The sequence below is a fragment of the Gracilinanus agilis genome, chromosome 2 (assembly GCF_016433145.1).
Source record: "Gracilinanus agilis isolate LMUSP501 chromosome 2, AgileGrace, whole genome shotgun sequence".
Lineage (NCBI taxonomy): Eukaryota > Metazoa > Chordata > Mammalia > Didelphimorphia > Didelphidae > Gracilinanus > Gracilinanus agilis.
In genome coordinates, this window is record NC_058131.1 from 443,101,077 (window position 1) to 443,118,448 (window position 17,372).

The 17,372-nt window shown below is 33.5% G+C and overlaps 1 protein-coding gene across 1 annotated transcript in view; it reads left to right on the plus strand.

Annotated features, from left to right (window-relative positions):
• Positions 1-16,866, plus strand: part of NIN (ninein) — a 136,546-nt gene extending 119,680 nt beyond the window's left edge. Inside the window, 4 exon segments of the mRNA XM_044659944.1 lie at positions 2,946-3,121; positions 5,768-5,789; positions 8,632-8,745; positions 16,601-16,866. Of these exon segments, the coding sequence (XP_044515879.1) occupies positions 2,946-3,121; positions 5,768-5,789; positions 8,632-8,745; positions 16,601-16,810 (522 nt within the window). The 3' untranslated portion in view covers positions 16,811-16,866.
• Positions 16,867-17,372: the final 506 nt, after the last annotated feature.

Genomic DNA, 17,372 nt, shown 5'->3' on the forward strand with positions numbered 1-17,372 from the left:
ATACAAATTTTTAACTATTACAACTCATTCCTTGCTGAAATACAGGCAACTATATGGATACTTCTATTAATTCTTATGTGAAAATATCATTTAATATGTTGGTTTCTCTTTTTCTAACCCCTGTAATATTTTGATCTTTGTTCTTTTCTTTGTATCTAACCTTTGCCTAGAACTCAATGACTGGAAACAACAGAGAGAGGTACAGTTGTCTACTTGAGATAGTGTGTGAAGGTAGAGCATTCCTTTCCATGTACTACCATAGCATGATAGGAACATGTCAGTATGTTCTTTGTCAATAACAATTTCTACTTTGTTTTATATCATACTAAAGATGAGCCAGTATTCATTTTATTATACCTGAGGGAAACTTTTAAAATTGCAAATTCAGAGGAATTTTTCTTTGCATTATAAACATAACGCATAATCTAGCCCACAGTCTTTAATATGAGGGAGCAAAATTTGTAATTGCTTCCCCCCTCCTCCTCCTGCATTTATGATAATGATATCAGGAAATGGATAGTAGCTTCAAAATTTCATGTTACTATTTTTTAAGTTATGCATATTATAATGACTTTTGACCATTTTCACTAGCCTGGGTCCTGCCTCCTGACTCTAGTGCATCATGTGTTTGCATGCTTTCTGTCAAACCTTTATGTTTGTTGAATGTGTAGACAAAATTGAAGTGGCATGTTTCATCTAGTAAGACAAATACACTCTCCTCTTTCATTACCCCCCCTTTGATCATACATACTACTTCTTGGAACTCTTAAACATTTTTATTTCAGTATGATTTTTTCTTGTTTTCTAGACATAGAATATTTTATCCCATCTTGCAGTTTTCTATGGGTGCCTAATTATGCTATTTAATTTAATGGATTAATTCTAATTGATTAAAGAAAGAAACTGTTCCATGTCTATCATGTCAAGATACGCTGTAAGAATATTTTTGAAACCATTATTATGGATGTTTGTCAGAAAGAATATAGTCATTTAATATTTGCATGTCAGTGTTCTTTTTAGAAAATCAAAGAAAGAAAATTTTAAAAGACCCTTCCCAACACTATGTCCTATCTCAATCAAGGGACATCCCACATAATATTATTGCATTATTAACACCCACATCCAAAGCATTAAGTTGAATTAAAGTTTTTGTTATGTGTAGAAATAATATGCCTCTCCCAAGAATCAAGAATAAAAAGCTTTTTATTTTTAAGCATCTGATTTAATTAAAAAAAGAAAATTTATGCATTGAGTTGTCCCCTAGATTTAGTTTTTCCTTTCTATATCATAATCTACTTAATGACATATGTAATAACTATTTAAAAATAATGCTGAAATATTTTTCAATTCCAATATCTTAACACATTTTGTTTTTTTCTATTATAGAAGTTTTAGTTTTGAAATTTGAGGAAATGTTATTTTAATGTGAGGGGGATTCATTTTCTATCTTCTCACAGTGCCTCCAACAATGAATTTTTCCATCTTTTAATAAATTTGTTCACATGATAAGTGTGTGGTGATGGCTCAGAGCTGAGTTGTTTTAATTCTCATTTCTCTGGTTATTAGATATTTTCATGTAATTTTTAATCATTTGTTTTCCTTTTTAAAAATTTCTTATTGTTTCACAGTGGATTTTGGATGGTACTTTTAGAATTCTTTTAGAATTCTTTTGAGTTCCCTACGTATTTCAAATGTCAGTCTTTTATAAGAAATACTTAATGTAAATATAGTTTCAGTCTATCTTTTATTTTAAACACATGTTTTTATTTATTGAAAAATTCAAATCTGAGCCAAAGCTTCTCTACAGCAGTACTTCTCTTCTACTCCCTTCAAATGCACCTAACATTAAACATATGTAGAAAGACATAATTTAGGGAGAAAGAGGGTAATAAACATTGAAGTGAATGGAACCAAGAGAATATTATACACAGCTACAGATTTAATACTAAAAGAATAAATCTGTGAATGTTACCTCCAGAGAATGAACTGAAAAGTGCAAACAGGAAAGACATAATTTTTTTGAACATGTCTGTCTCCTGGATAATGCTTTCTATGATGTAGGGAGGCGGGAAGGGGCTGGGAACTTGTGGATAAATTTTGTAATAATTTTTTTAAGAAGGAAGAGTGGTGCCTTCTTATATATCTTTTGGGGGCCAAATTTGGTTATGACTTCACAGCTTAGTTTTTATTTTTTTGTTTTTTGTCTAATACATTGGGTAATCATGTATGTTTTCCTCATTTTGCTTATTTCATTCTGCATCAATGTTTTCATCTCTTTCCATGTTTTTAAGTGCTCCATTTTGTCATTTCTTACAACATAGTGTAATTATGTTCTACACATTTTCTAGTCATTCCCTGAATCATTGGACTTTGTTTCTAGCTCTTGGAACTACAAAAAAATGCTAAGTGGTACATTGTGTTGAAAAAAATAAAATAATAAAAAAGATGTGATAAAGATAAAATAAAAAGGCAAATACAAAATTAATAACCCTCCACACATAAGCTTATCTCTGTTAAGTTAATTTTATGTCGTTTCTGCAGTGATTGTAATTGACCCTTATAGTTTATATATCCGTGGCATACAGTAGTACGACATGTCATTATAAACAAAGATTTAATAAGTCATCCTCAAAGTAGTATATTATGCTGCAGCAAGCATCCCAGAAATATGATTTTGGAAAATCAAGTTTTCATAATAACCGACACCAAAAAATTCTACCATAATAGAGGCGGAACAGTTATCTCGAGTGATAACTATACTGGGACCCAAAGATAATTTAAGCTCTTATATTTAAATATTTATTGAGTTGAATTAATTTAAATTGAAATGAATGTCTTATTAAATTAATGAACTGAAGTTTCTAACATTAGTCAGTTACTAGCTTGGTAACAACATCATTGTTGTATTTAAATTTAAATTTAAATGCATTTAAATACTTGTTCAGATACAAGACTAGACAGTCAGTGTGACATTTAATCCATCCTCATAGCCTCCAAATGTGCTGCTCCTTCAGCAGCAAGGCTATCTTGTGGTGCTCAGGGAGCAGTGTCTACAGCTTCAACAATTGTTACAGGTTGAATGGAGAAATCAACTCCTGGAGGATGAACTTGAAAACAGTTCGTTCCTCTGAAACCAACATGTCACACACAAGTACAAGTTCCATTATTACATATTAGTAGTCTCAAGTGGCATGACTGATGAATTGCTTCATTTTTCTGCTTGCCTTTTCCCATTCATTCATTAAATAGCTATGGCAGCACTGTACTAAGTGCTTTACAATTATTATTTTATTTTATCCTCACAACAAACCTACTAAGTACGTGCTATTATTATTCCCATTTTATAGATGAAGAAACTGAGACAGACAGAATTTAAATGGTCACACAGTTAGTAAATGTTTGAGGCTTTGTATTAACTCGGGATTTCTTGATGACAGCCCCAGCACTTTGTCCACTATGCTACTTTAGCTCCCTGATTTCATGTGAAGTTACCATTTTCTTTTGTTCTTCCAGTTCAAAAAGGGAGGGGGGAAAAATCTCTTCTTAATGAAGAAATATAAATAACCTTTGTTCTCTAAGCAAAAGCATGTCCTTAGAGATAAATTCATTTTTTAAATATTTGACTTCTGAGGTACATTAAATATAAAAGTGTCCAGCATATTACATAGGTTTTTCTAGCTGGTGGTACAGAGGATAAAGTGAAGTCAAGGAAACTGGCGTTTAAATCTAGTTTTAGACTCTTACTAGCTCTGTGATCCTGAACAAACCATTTAACCTTTTTTTTTCCTCAGTTTCCTCATCTGTAAAATTGGTAAAATAGCACTTACCTCACAGATTTGTTGTGAGGATCAAATATTTTTAAAGCCAAGTACCTGGAACATAATAGGTGCTATATAAATGCTAGTTGTTATACTGATAAAAGACTCTTAGGTTCCCTTTAACACATAACAGACGAAGTTATCACTAAAAATATTATCAGATTCCAGGAACCCTATAAAACATAGAATCTCTCCTTTGCATGGCCATTCCTAGCAAAACAAGCCTAAGCTTTTTCCCTTACAATCAATACTACATTCTTGTCTGACTGTTTAATAGTTACAGCTAAACTCAGTAATGGTAAGTTGAGAGGAATATTTGTAGGTGGAAGGAAGCAATATGACATGTAAAATGAACCATTGGATTTCAGAGAAAATAAACCACCTCTAAGAAGCCTAAGTGCTGACTATGTTGTGTCACTGAAAAAAAACAAGGCTAACACAACCTTTGAAGATTCTAATGGTGACACTAGCGTTTACTTATTTTAAAACTGATTCTAGGAAGCCTTAGGTGTGTTCCCATCTAGAGAAGGGCCAATAAGAATAATGCTTCAAGGTGTATCAGTCCATATTCTATACATATCTCTGTTAAAGATTTATTTTCTAGAACATTAAAAATCATGCCACTTTTTAAGTACAAACGTCATTTTTCCTGGGATTCGAATAGATGCTGTTTTCAAATCTTTTTAGAGTAGTCATGCTTTCTAGTAGTTCCCTAGCTCGTTGATTTTGCCTGTTTAGGTTTAAAATTTGGACCTAAGGACACAGTAAGATTTAGCTAATTTTGAAATGCTAGGGACTTCTTGTAGTCTACATTCTTTGAAGTAGATTGTCTTCCTCACACTTAAATACAGTTTCTTAATTCTTTCTGTAATCTTCTACACAGTAATTCTGAAAATTGACCATTACTGTTGACATACCTCTGACATTTTGGAGGTGGGACTTATTACTTTCAGCCACTTTATTGTAGTAAATTTTAAAGTCAGGCATTAATCATCTATGTGTGTCATGTGTGTGTCAATTATGTCTACTTTTAGAATGTAATGGCGATACTCCATTTAGCCCATTTACTTAAATTTCCAGAAATAATTTTTTTTACAAAATAGTAGTGGGGAAAACATCTATCGCATTGCTTACAAAATATTTAGTATATTATACTATAAAATTTTGAATTTGGAGTTTTGATGGAAATATAGAGTAAAAACAGTTTTGCAATAACTGGTCTCAAACAGAAGTTTTTTTAAAAGGAAAATATTCCTTAACATTATCCTCAAAGTAATCAAGTCAGCAAATATTCATTAAGTGCCAACTATGTGCCAAACATACAACTGAGCATTAAGATACAAAGAAAGGCAAAAAAAAAATTCTGTTTTCTCTCTTAAGGAACTCACAGTTTAATGGATGAGACAACATGCAAAAAAGCTAAGTGGAAGAGTTATATGTAGGATAGTTGGAGATAATCTTAGAGGGAAAGCACTAGCATTAAGGGGGATCTGGAGAGGCTTCTTGAAGAAGTATTTTTATCTAGAATCTGAAGGAAGATAAGATGAAGGAGAGCATTCAAGGCACATTTAAAAATCAAACAGAAGAAGGAATGTCTTGTATGGGGGGGAAAAAAAACCCATGATCTTTTTACTTCAGTGACATATTCTAGAACAAACATAAGATAAAGCTTATTGGACTAAGAAAATTCTTCCAACTAGAAAACTCAATGTGTTTTAGTTGGCACTCAAGTTAGGAAATAGAAAAATAGGAAAAATAAGAAAATTAGGAAACAAATTTGAAGGACCTCTGGTTTTGTCACTGACCTAATTTGCTATTATAATTTCATTTATGAACCTAAACTAAACCTAGACTAAATTTGTTGTATGAAGCAATACTAGTTTCTTCTACCTTCATATTGCTTTGCTTGCTCATTTTCTGGTGTTACTATAATTAATGCATCAATTTAGATCTGAATCCCAAACATAATTTGTCTTAACAGTGTAGTATACCACTTGCTTTCTTTTTCTAGACCTTGTTATCAGAGCAGAGAGCAGTTCATTCAGAATCCCATAAGAAGATTGGATACCTATGAAAATTTGGCTGCTGATGATCAATTTTCTTACCATTACACACATATGGAGAGACAGACAGAGAGACAGACAAACAGAGAAAGAGGCAGAGAATTGTTGGGATGAGTGTATTACTTTAAATTGTTATTGTTATTTCTCATCAGTTAGTCATGATATTATTTATGTGGAGTGAATTAATCATAAATGCTATCATTTTCAGCTTGTTATAAATCATTTTTATTTACACTATTTTAGGAATGGTGATTAGACTTCTTGAAAGAAAATGTGCTATATATTTTCTCATTCTATTTGTTTAACTATTTTTAAGAGAAGAAACTGATATTTATATGGAATTCAAAGAAAGTCAGGATAATTTATAGGACTTATATACGATATATTTTTTTAACAGAGAGTTAAAACAATTGTGATATAAGAAAAAAAAACTTTAAAATACAAATGTCTTTGTTCTTCCTCTTTTTTAACTTTCTTATCACATGCAGTGTTTGGATTCAGAAATTATGATTGATTTTGAGGGCAATACTGTTGTTTGAATGGTAGATTATTTTCCTAGGCAAGTGGAGAGTAGATGCTCATCCATTTAAGAATGAAACAGATAAATCTATTTTAAAAGTATATATTAGTAACATTCACTTAAAAATTTTAAGAGAAACCTTCAAATATGTTTACTATAGGGGGCATCTGGTGGCTCAGTGGAATGAGAGTCAGGCCTAGAGACGGGAGGTCCTAGGTTCAAATCTGGCCTCAGCCACTTCTCAGCTGTGTGACCCTGGGCAAGTCACTTGACCCCCATTGCCTACCCTTACCACTCTTCTGCCTTGGAGCCAATACACAGTATTGACTCCAAGATGGAAGGTAAGGGTTTAAAAATATATATATATATATATGTGTTTACTATAATTTCTCTGAAGGTCAGATATCTTGTAGCCGTGATGGCAAACCTATGGCACATGTGCCAAAGATGTCATGCAGAGACCTCTTTGTAGGCACAAGCAGGCCCATGGCTTAGCTGCATGGGAGCCTGGCCCTGCCCCCAAATGCAGGGGGTAGGGCATTCTAGACTCCCTCCATCATCTCACAGGCTGAGTGTGGTCACCTATAGATGGCAGCCATGGCACCCTGCCTCCATCAGAGCAGGCCACCCCACCGCCAACCTGTAGCCTGGCCCCGCCCTTGAATGTAGGAGTGGGCGGGGCACTGAATGCATCTGGGGGAGGGGCACACAGTTCAGGGCAGGGCATGGCATGTAATGGTGGCAGGCATGGGCACACAATCTGGGGGGGGGGGTGGAGCATGGCACAGGGTCCCCAAAATATTTGTCATCACTGTCTTGAGAGGATATTTTTAAAATCAAATTCTAAATAATAATTTAAAAAATTTCTGATTTTAAAATATTCATATGGTTAAATGGCTTCTTCAATGATTTAGCAAATGTGGTGTCTTTCAATATCTTTGTGATTTTTGTTATCATCTGTATTCCCTTAGTAGAAAGTTTCTTGAATTTCTAGGGTCAAAAAACTTTTATCATTTCTTGACCAACCTTTTTGTTACCAAGCCCCAGTTTCTGTTCCCATTGGCATAGTTTTTGACAACTACTCTGCTATAATGAAGCATTTAAGCTGGACCTCAGTGGAAAGATTTAGTAAATTCTGATATTTTAATTTCCAAACACATGCTGGCATTCAAATCATGTTTGGTATACCTCTGTGTTCAGCTTTTTTGGGGGGGTACTTTTTAAAGAATTATTGTAATCATAAAATATGCCAATTCCTAATAAAATATGTTATGCTTTTAGCTTTTTATAGATCCTATTTGAAATGCAAAACCTTTGTTTTACATTTGAGAACTTTAAGTGCTATTAAGTATAACTAAGTAAGAATTTTCTATTTTAATTGAATATGAGAATGTGGAATGGTCAAAGCCCTAGCCAGTTCTTTTGTAGGGTGATATAGTAATCAGATCTCTGACCTGGAATCAAAAGATTCGTGAGGTCAGATTTTTCCTCTGACACTCTCTGTTTGAAAATAGTCAAGTCACTTAACTTTTAGGTGCTTCAGTATCCTCACCTGTAGTACCTGGGGTTGTTGCGGGGCTCTAAAGAAATAATATATGCTAAGCATTTTGCAAAGCCTCAAGTGCTATGTAAATGTCTATTGATATTCTTATTATTTCCTTGTCCATTTATGTTTAACCACTATTAGCATAGCTGTACTTTTTTGATAACAATATCATCCTGGCAATTTATGTTTCCTTCCCTTGCACAAGTAAGATTGAGAAAGGGAGTATGAAAAATAAAGGCCAGAGGAGGAAACAAAGGAAAACCAGACTCCCATAAGTGTGTTAGGTAAAGTTAGGAAATGTTGAATAACATCTTAAATGGTTGTTATTTATTGTTGAGGACAGGTTGTCAATATAGCAATGGCCAAAAATAAAAAATTAAAAGAAGTAAATAGTCACAATAACATCTTTGTTATAATAAATGCAAATAGGCAATAGAACCTAATATTTGTTTATAATTTTACTTTATCTCAGGTGATGATGCTCAACTGAATGTTTAATTTTAGATTCTTAATATGAATAACCAATGTGATATATAAAGCTTCTATTTCATCCAGGTAGAAATTATATCCTTTTATTAAATGCATAGTGTTTACTGCCCTCTTCCCTTTCTTCCAGAAGAGAGACAGTAATAGTTCTCTGTGGTGCTTTTATTTTCGAGTAACAGAAATTACTTTCTTCTTCAGGGGAGCCATAAGCAGCTGGCAATGGCTATGGAGGAACGCATGATAGAGGTTGAGCAAAAGTTGAAACTAGTGAAAAGGCTTCTTCAGGAAAAAGTGAATCAACTAAAAGAACAAGTAAGCTTTCCTACTTATTCTTGTCCTTACTTTCACCCCAAATTGTATGCCAATTTATTGCTTTGACTAACTAATACAAATTTTCCCAAAACCCATTGAAGCATTTAATCTTAAATATACCCTGATATATAAAGGCTGTACTTCTTATACTTTATTAAAATTATTATATAATATCTGAAAGGAATTAGGCTACTTTAAGAGAAAATATGATTTTTGGAAAGGTGTTTTTTTCTCCAACCTTCTCTTATGTTATGACATAAAAATCACTGTATATTTTTCTGTAATTGTTAACCTGTCAGAAGTTTTATATGTTGGCCTTAAAGCACAGGTCAAAACATGTCCTACTGAACAAACTGTGACTTCCTGTTGCCTCCGTGAGCAAATATAAAATGTTCTGTTTAGAATTCAAAGCCCTACATAAACTATTATCCTTTCCAGTCTTCCAACATTTTACTCCCTAACATATTCTTCAGTCCAATGACTGGCCTCATGACTGTTCCACGGATAAGACACCCTCAGTTCTAGGCATTCTCTCTGATTGTTCCCTCTGCCTGGAATACTCTCCCTCCTGTCCTCCAACTACAGACCTTCCTGACCTCCTTTAAATTCCAATAAAAATCTTAATTCCAGTATTCCCTCTATTTTTTCCTATTTACCCTTTGTATAGCTTGCTAAGGTCTCAGTAGTGAAGGGACAGCCAGAAAAATAGTTTCAGGCTTCCCGAGAAACCAGTTCAAGTAAGCAATAGTGAACGATACAAACATATACAGATTAGCAGGAGTTCCAATAATTGATTTATCGATGGGCCTGAGGGGAACAAGGGAGTCTACCACATCTTCAATGTTTATTAAGAATCCATTCCAATATTTATAGAAAACTTTTCTCTAACAAGCTAAAATGAACATTTCAGCATAATTAACCAGCCATAAGCTCTTAAGCATTACATCATTCTTAGGGGTGTGATTTTCTCACAGAGAAATTGTTTGTGAAAAGAATTTAACCAAAACATTTCTAAGTTATTTTACTCAAACCCAAGCAACTAAGGAATACTGACAATAACTTGAGGGTATATAGGAATACGGCAAAAGAAAGCCTAGGTCATTTGGTTTTACATTACAGAGGCTTCTGTGGTTAGCAAAATAATGAACAGCTCAAGGATTATTATGAAGGCTGTCAGGAGATGTCTATATTTTGGTTATAGCTAGATAATACTTTCAATTAGCTGTTTTGAAATCTCAGCCTTGCCAGGAGAACATAGGCAAACTCATAAATATGTCTTTTATGGCTGCTTTTCCTCAGTGGATCCAATTTGTCTTTAGGTTTATTTATATATCCTCACATATTTGTTTACGTGTCTCCCTGATTAGATTACAAACTCTTTGAGGGCAGGTCCTATCTTTTTTTTTTTAATATTTATTTTTTAGAAAAGTAAACATGGTTATATGATTCATGCTCTTACTTTCCCCTTCACTTCCCCAACCTCCCCCCAATAGCCAATGCACATTTCCACTGGTTTTAACATGTGTCACTGATCAAGACCTATTTCCAAATTATTGATAGTTGCATTGGTTTCGAGTCTACATCCCCAATCATATCCACATCAATCCATGTGTTCAAGCAGATTTTTTTCTTCTGTGTTTCCACTCCTTCAGTTCTTCCTCTGAATGTGGGTAGCATTCTTTACCATAATTCCCTCAGAATTGTCCTGGGTCAATGCATTGCTGCTAGTACAGAAGAAGTCCATTACATTCTATTTTACCACAGTGTATTGGTCTCTGTGTACAATGTTCTTCTGGCTCTGCTCCTTTCACTCTGCATCAATTCCTGGAGGTCTTTCCAGTTCACATGGAATTCCTCCAGTTTATTATTCCTTTGAGCACAATAGAATTCCATTACCAGCATATACTACAATTTGTTCAGCCATTTCCCAATTGAAGGGCATACCCTCATTTTCCAAATTTTTGCCACCACAAAAAGTGCAGCTATAAATATTTTCACACAAGTCTGTTTATCTATGATCTCTTTGGGGTACAAACCCAACAATGGTATCGCTGGATCAAAGGGCAGGCATTCTTTTATAGCCCTTTGAGCATAGTTCCAAATTGCCTTCCAGAATGTTTGGATCAGTTCACAACTCCACCAGCAATGCATTAATATCTCAATTTGGCCACATCCCCTCCAACATTCATTACTCTCCCCTTCTCTCATTTTAGCCAATCTGCTAGGTGTTAGGTGATATCTCAGAGTTGTTTTGATTTGCATTTCTCTAATTATTAGAGATTTAGAACACTTTCTCATGTGCTTATTGATACTTTTGATTTCTTTATCTGAAAATTGCTTATTCATGTCCCTTGCCCATTTATCAATTGGGGAATGGCTTGATTTTTTTATACAATTGCTTTAACTCATATATTTGAGTAATTAGACCCCTGTCAGACTTTTTTGTTATAAAGATTTTTTCCCAATTTGTTGTTTCCCTTCTGATTTTGGCTGCATTGTTTTTGTTTGTACAAGAGCTTTTTAGTTTTATATACTCAAAATCATTTATTTTACATTTTGTAATTTTCTCTAACTCTTGCTTGGTTTTAAAATCTTTCCTTTCCCAGAGATCTGAAAAGTATACTATTCTGTGTTCACTTAACTTATTTATAGTTTCCCTCTTTATATTCAAGTCATTCACCCATTCTGAATTTATCTTGGTGTAGGATGTGAGATGTTGATCTAAACCTAATCTCTCCCATATTGTTTTCCAATTTTCCCAGCAGTTTTTGTCAAATAGTGGATTTTTGTCCCAAAAGTTGGGCTCTTAGGGTTTATCATAGACTGTCTTGCTGATGTTACTTAATATTCCACTGATCCTCCCTTCTGTCTCTTAGCCAGTACCATAACGTTTTTGATGACTGCTGCTTTATAGTATAGTTTAATATCTGGTATTGCTAGGCCACCTTCTTTCACATTTTTTTCATTATTTCTCTTGATATTCTTGATCTTTTGTTATTTCAAATGAACTTTGTTATAGTTTTTTCTAATTCAGTAAAAAAGTTTTTTGGTAGCTTGTGATAGGCATGGTGGTAAATAGGTAAATTAATTTGGGTAGAATGGTCATTTTTATTATGTTAGCTCATCCTACCCAGGAGCAATCAAAGTTTTTCCAATTGTTTAGATCTAGTTTTAATTGTTTGGAAAGTGTTTCAGGTCCTGTCTTATGATGCCTTTTGTATCTCAAGCATTTAGCATAATGCCTGGCATAGACTAGGCAAGCACTTAATATGTGTTTATTGATTGAGATTCTCCTTCTAATTGCTGGGCTTTTTTTGCACTTAGGTGTTCAGGTCAAAAAAAAAATTTTACTGATGTTTTTACTACTCTCCTAAAGTAGGGCAAAGATTAAATCAGTTCTGATCTTTCTTGCTTCCCTGTAGCCTCAAGTGCTGGTGTGTACTTGTGCTCCTCCTCACCCTGAGACCATTCTCCCAAACTGCAATCTGGTTCTGCATATAGACAGTGCAACAAGAGCATTGCACCCAGAACTAGGAAAGGGACCCCTGTAATCTCCTCTGAGCAGTTATCTGGCCTCCCCTTACTATCTATGGCTGTGAGCTCCGGAAACCTTTGCTACTGATTCAGCTGCCCCCAAGGCCTGTAGCATCGGTGGTGCTTTCCTTGGCATGCTACATTTTTTTGTTTGTATGTTTGTTTTTTAATTTTTTCCCATGGTTACACGATTCTTGTTGTCTCCCTACCCCCTCCCAGAGTTGACAAGCAGTTTCACTGAATTATACATATGTTATCACTCAAATCCCATTTCCATATTCATTTTTGCAATAGAGTAATTTTTTAAAACCAAAATCCCAAATCATATACCCATATAAACAAGAAGTAAATCATATGTTTTCTTCTGGATTTCTACTCCCACAGTTATTTCTCAAGATGTGGATAGCATTCTTTCTCATAAATCCTTCAAGGTTGTCCTGGATCATTGCATTACTTTTACTGGCAGAGTTAATCACATTTTATCATCTCTCACTGTTTCAGGTACTGTTTATAATGTTGTCCTGGTTCTGCTTATTTCACTCGACATTAGTTCATGTAGGTCTTTCCAGTTCTTATAGAAATGAATCAATTCATCATTCCTTATAGCACAATAATATGCCACCACCATCATATAATACCATTTGTCGAGCCATTTCCCAATTGAGGGATCACACCCCCATTTTCCAATTTTTTGCCACCACAAAAAGCACAGCTATAAATATTTTTGTATAAACAGAACCTTTCCCATTTTTAAAAATATCTTAGGGATACAAACCTAGTAGTGGTATTGCTGGATCAAAGAGGATGAATTCTTTTAAAGCGCTTTGGGCATAATTCCAAATTGCCTTCTAGAATGGTTGGATCAATTCACAACTCCACCGTCAATGCATTAGTCTCCCAATTTTGCCATATCCCCTCCAACATTTATTATTTTCCATTATTGACATATTAGCCAATCTGCTAGATGTAAGATTTAGAGTTGTTTTCATTTGCATTTCTCTAATCAGGAGAAACTTAGAATATTTTTTTATTTCTTCATTTGAAAACTGTCTATTCATATCCCTTGACCATTTGTCAATTGGGGAATGATTTGATTTCTTATAAATTTGACTTAATTCTTTGTATATTTGAGAAATTAGACCTTTGGTAGAAAAATTTGTTAAAAACATTTTTCCCAGTTTGTTGTTTCCCTTCTAATTTTGGTGGCATTGCTTTTGTTTGTACAAAACCTTTTTAATTTAATATAATCAAAATTACTCATTTTACATCTTGTAATGTTCTCTATTTATTGGTTGGTCTTAAATTTCCTTCCCTATAGATCTGACAGGCATATTACATGTTCACCTAATTTACTTATATCACTCCTTATGTTTAACTCATACACCCATTTTGAACTTATCTTCATATGGGGTGTGAAATTTGATCTAAACCTAATTTTTCCCATGCTATTTTCCAATATTCCTAGCAATTTTTGTCAAACAGTGGGTTCTTATCCCAAAAGCTGAGATCTCTGGATTTATCAAACATTAGTTTGCTTAAGTTATTTACCTCCAGTATATTCCATTGATCTTCCCTTTAATCTCTTAGCCAGGACCAGATTGTTTTGATGATCACTGTTTTATATAGTAGAGTTTAAGATCTGGTACTGCTAGGCCACTATCCTTCACTTTTTTCCCATTAATTCCCTTAATATTCTTTTGTTCTTCAAGATGAATTTTTTTTTCTAATTCTCTAAAATGATTTTTGGTAGTTTGATAGGTGTAACACTGAATAAGTAAATTAATTTAGGTAAGATTGTCATTTTTATTGTTAGCTCATCCTATCCATGAGCAATTTATGTTTTTCCAATTGTTTAGATCTAGCTTTATTTGTGTAGAAAATGTTTTGTACTTGTGTCTATATAATTCATGTCTTTGGGCAGACAAATTTGGAAATATTTTATTTTGTCTAGAGTGATTTCTAACTCTTGCTGCTGAGTTTTGTTGGAAATATATAGAAATACTGATGATTTATGTGGATTTATTTTGTATCCTGCAACTTTGCTAAAGTTGTTGATTTTCTCAGATTCCTTACATGTACCATCATATCATCTGCTAAGAGTGATAGTTTAGTTTCCCCATTGCATACTTTGATTCCTTCAATTTCTTTTTCTTCTCTAATTGCTACAGCTAGTATTTCTAATACAATATTAGATAATAGTGGTGATAATGAGCATCCTTGCTTTACCCCCTGATCTTATTGGGAAGGCATCTAACTTATCCTCATTGCAGATGATATTTGCTGATGGTTTAAAATAAATATTTCTTATTGTTTTAAGGAAAGACCCATTTATTCTTACACTTTCTAGTGTTTTCAATAGGAATGGGTGTTGTATTTTTGTCAAAGGCTTTTTCTGCATCTATTGAAATAGTCATGTGATTCTGTTATTTTGATTATTGATATGGTCAATTATGCAGATGGTTTTCCTAATACTGAACCAGCCTTGCATTCCTGGTATAAATCCTACCTGGTCATAGTGAATAATCCTTGTGATAACTTGTTATAGTCTTTTTGCTAGTATTTTATTTAAGATTTTTGCATCTATGTTCATTAAGGAGATTAGTCTGTAGTCTTCTTTCTCTGTTTTTGGTCTGCCTGGCTTAGGTATCAGTACGATATCTGTGTCTTCTTAAAAAGAATTTGGTAAGACTTCTTCTTTGCTTATTTTGTCAAATAGTTTGTAGAGTATTAGCATTAGTTGTTCTTTAAATATTTGATAGAATTTACTTGTGAATTCATCTGGCCCTGGGAATTTTTTCCTGGGGAGTTCCTTGATGGCGTGTTCAATTTCCTTTTCTGACATGGGATTAAGTATTATATTTCCTCTTTTGTTAATCTAGACAATTTATATTAATGTAAATTTTCATCCACTTCACCTACATTGTGATATTTATTGTCATATAATTGGGCAAAATAGCACCTAATAATTGCCTTAATTTCCTCTTCATTAGAGGTGAGATCACCCTTTTCATTCATGATATTGTTAATTTGGTTCTCTTCTTTCTTTTTCTTAATTATATTAATGAGTACTTTATCTATTTTATTTGTTTTTTCAAAGTACAAGCTCCTAGTCTTATTTATTAGTTCAATATGACTATTGTTTTGTAGTATAGAATGATTTCTGGTACTTCTAGGCCTCTTTTTTCTCACTTTTTTCCATACTGCTGGTTACTATTTTCAGACTGTATGGAATTCAATGTCTAGCCAGTCTAATGTATTCCATTGGCTTATATTCTACTTAGACCCATTTATTTTATTCTATTATTGACTTTATTCAATTTTTCATTAATTCTAATCAATCTCTGAAAGTAAAAATTAGATTCCTCTTCTTCAGTTATAAAAATGAGGTTTCACAAGATTATTTCTACAACTATGATATTCATTACCATATTTCAATTAATTTTAGGAAGATTTATACATTCATAGCTTTTTAATACAAGTTATTCATTAAGCATTTAATAAGCACCTATTTTGTGTAAGGTACTGTGGTGGGTTCTGAGGATACAGAGATAAAAAAATGAAATAGTCCCTGTCCACAAGGAGCTAACAGTCTCTCAAGGAAAACACATTCATCTCCAAGTTGTACTTTAGACCTAATCACCATGCCCCAACTCTAGCCTGAAGCCCCACCTCAGCCAAGGAGCACATTAGAAGGACCCTCCACTCCCTCAGCATCTTCTTCTATTTGGATGGTTCTTTCCAGAACCTCTATTTAATAGGATGCTCAAATCAGCCATGTCTCTTTCCTCTAGACTTTCTCTACCTTCTATCCTGACAGCTTTGTGGTTCCCTATACCCTTTTTCAGTTTTCTTTCCTCTGTTGTCTTCTTAGCATTAGAATGTAAACTACTTGGGGGCAAGAACTTGTCTACTTATATTTGCATTCCCGGAACTTAGCATGTTGCCTGGCACATTGTAAGCCCTTACAAAGTGCTTATTGACTGACTGTATAGTAACTAATATAAAGAACTAACTCTCCCATTTTAATTGTTTGAATAAATGGGAAACAACATACTAGAAAATTACTTTTCTTTTTGAGCTACATGCTGCCAGTTCATTCTTTTTCTTTATTTGTTTCTGTAAGCAAATGGCATTAAAAGAACATAAAGAATCTATACAAAAAATACTGTCAATTGAGGATGTACACTTTCTTTATAAAGATGTACTTAATAGAAACAATTTATCTTGAGGACAATTGTCCACCTTATGCAAAATAAAAAATATATATTCCCATTCCATTTCCCCATTCCACTCAATTAAAAATCTTTGATTATGTTTCCAGCTTTGTAAGAATACAAAATCTGATGCAGTGGTGAAGGATATATATGTTGAAAATACTCACCTGTTAAAATCTTTGGAGATGACTGAACAATGGCAGAAAACAGCAGAAAAGAAAAACTGTCTTCTGGAGGAGAAGATTGCAAGCCTCAGTAATATCATCAGGAATCTGACACCAGCACCAATGACTGCTGTACCTCCTCTCAGGTCATAGATGAGCCATAAAATCTACAGGACTATATTCCCTTTACTGAATATATATTCCTGTCCCTTTCCTCTCCCTTTCCATGCTAGAAGCATGCTTATTTTTGTTTTTAAATTTTCAGTTAAACAGACAATATAAATTGCTGTTACTATTATAATAAGAAGTAAGAAAGTCTTGAGTGCTTCTAAAATGTGGCAGGTTAAGAGGAAGTAATCGAAACTGAAGTGTTTAATAAAAGATAAAATCAGTATACTGTCTGATTAACTCTCTTGCTTCTAAGAGACAAATTTGGAAATTTTGACCAGACTTAGAAGAACTGAGTTTCTTAAAAGTTTCTTAAAAGTAATTTTAACCAATATCTTATTCTTCTGCCAGACTTCTTTTGGGCTTGAATCATGTACCAAGGAACAATTCTGAATAAAGTTTTCAAATGTAGTACAATATGGTCAAAAACAAAATAAAATCATACTTTAAAACTAAATTAAATTTTGCTAACTCAAATAATGGTTTAAATAAGATATTCTAGAAGGAAGGGTCTAATAATAAAGTTTAATCTAAAAATGCTAGCAAA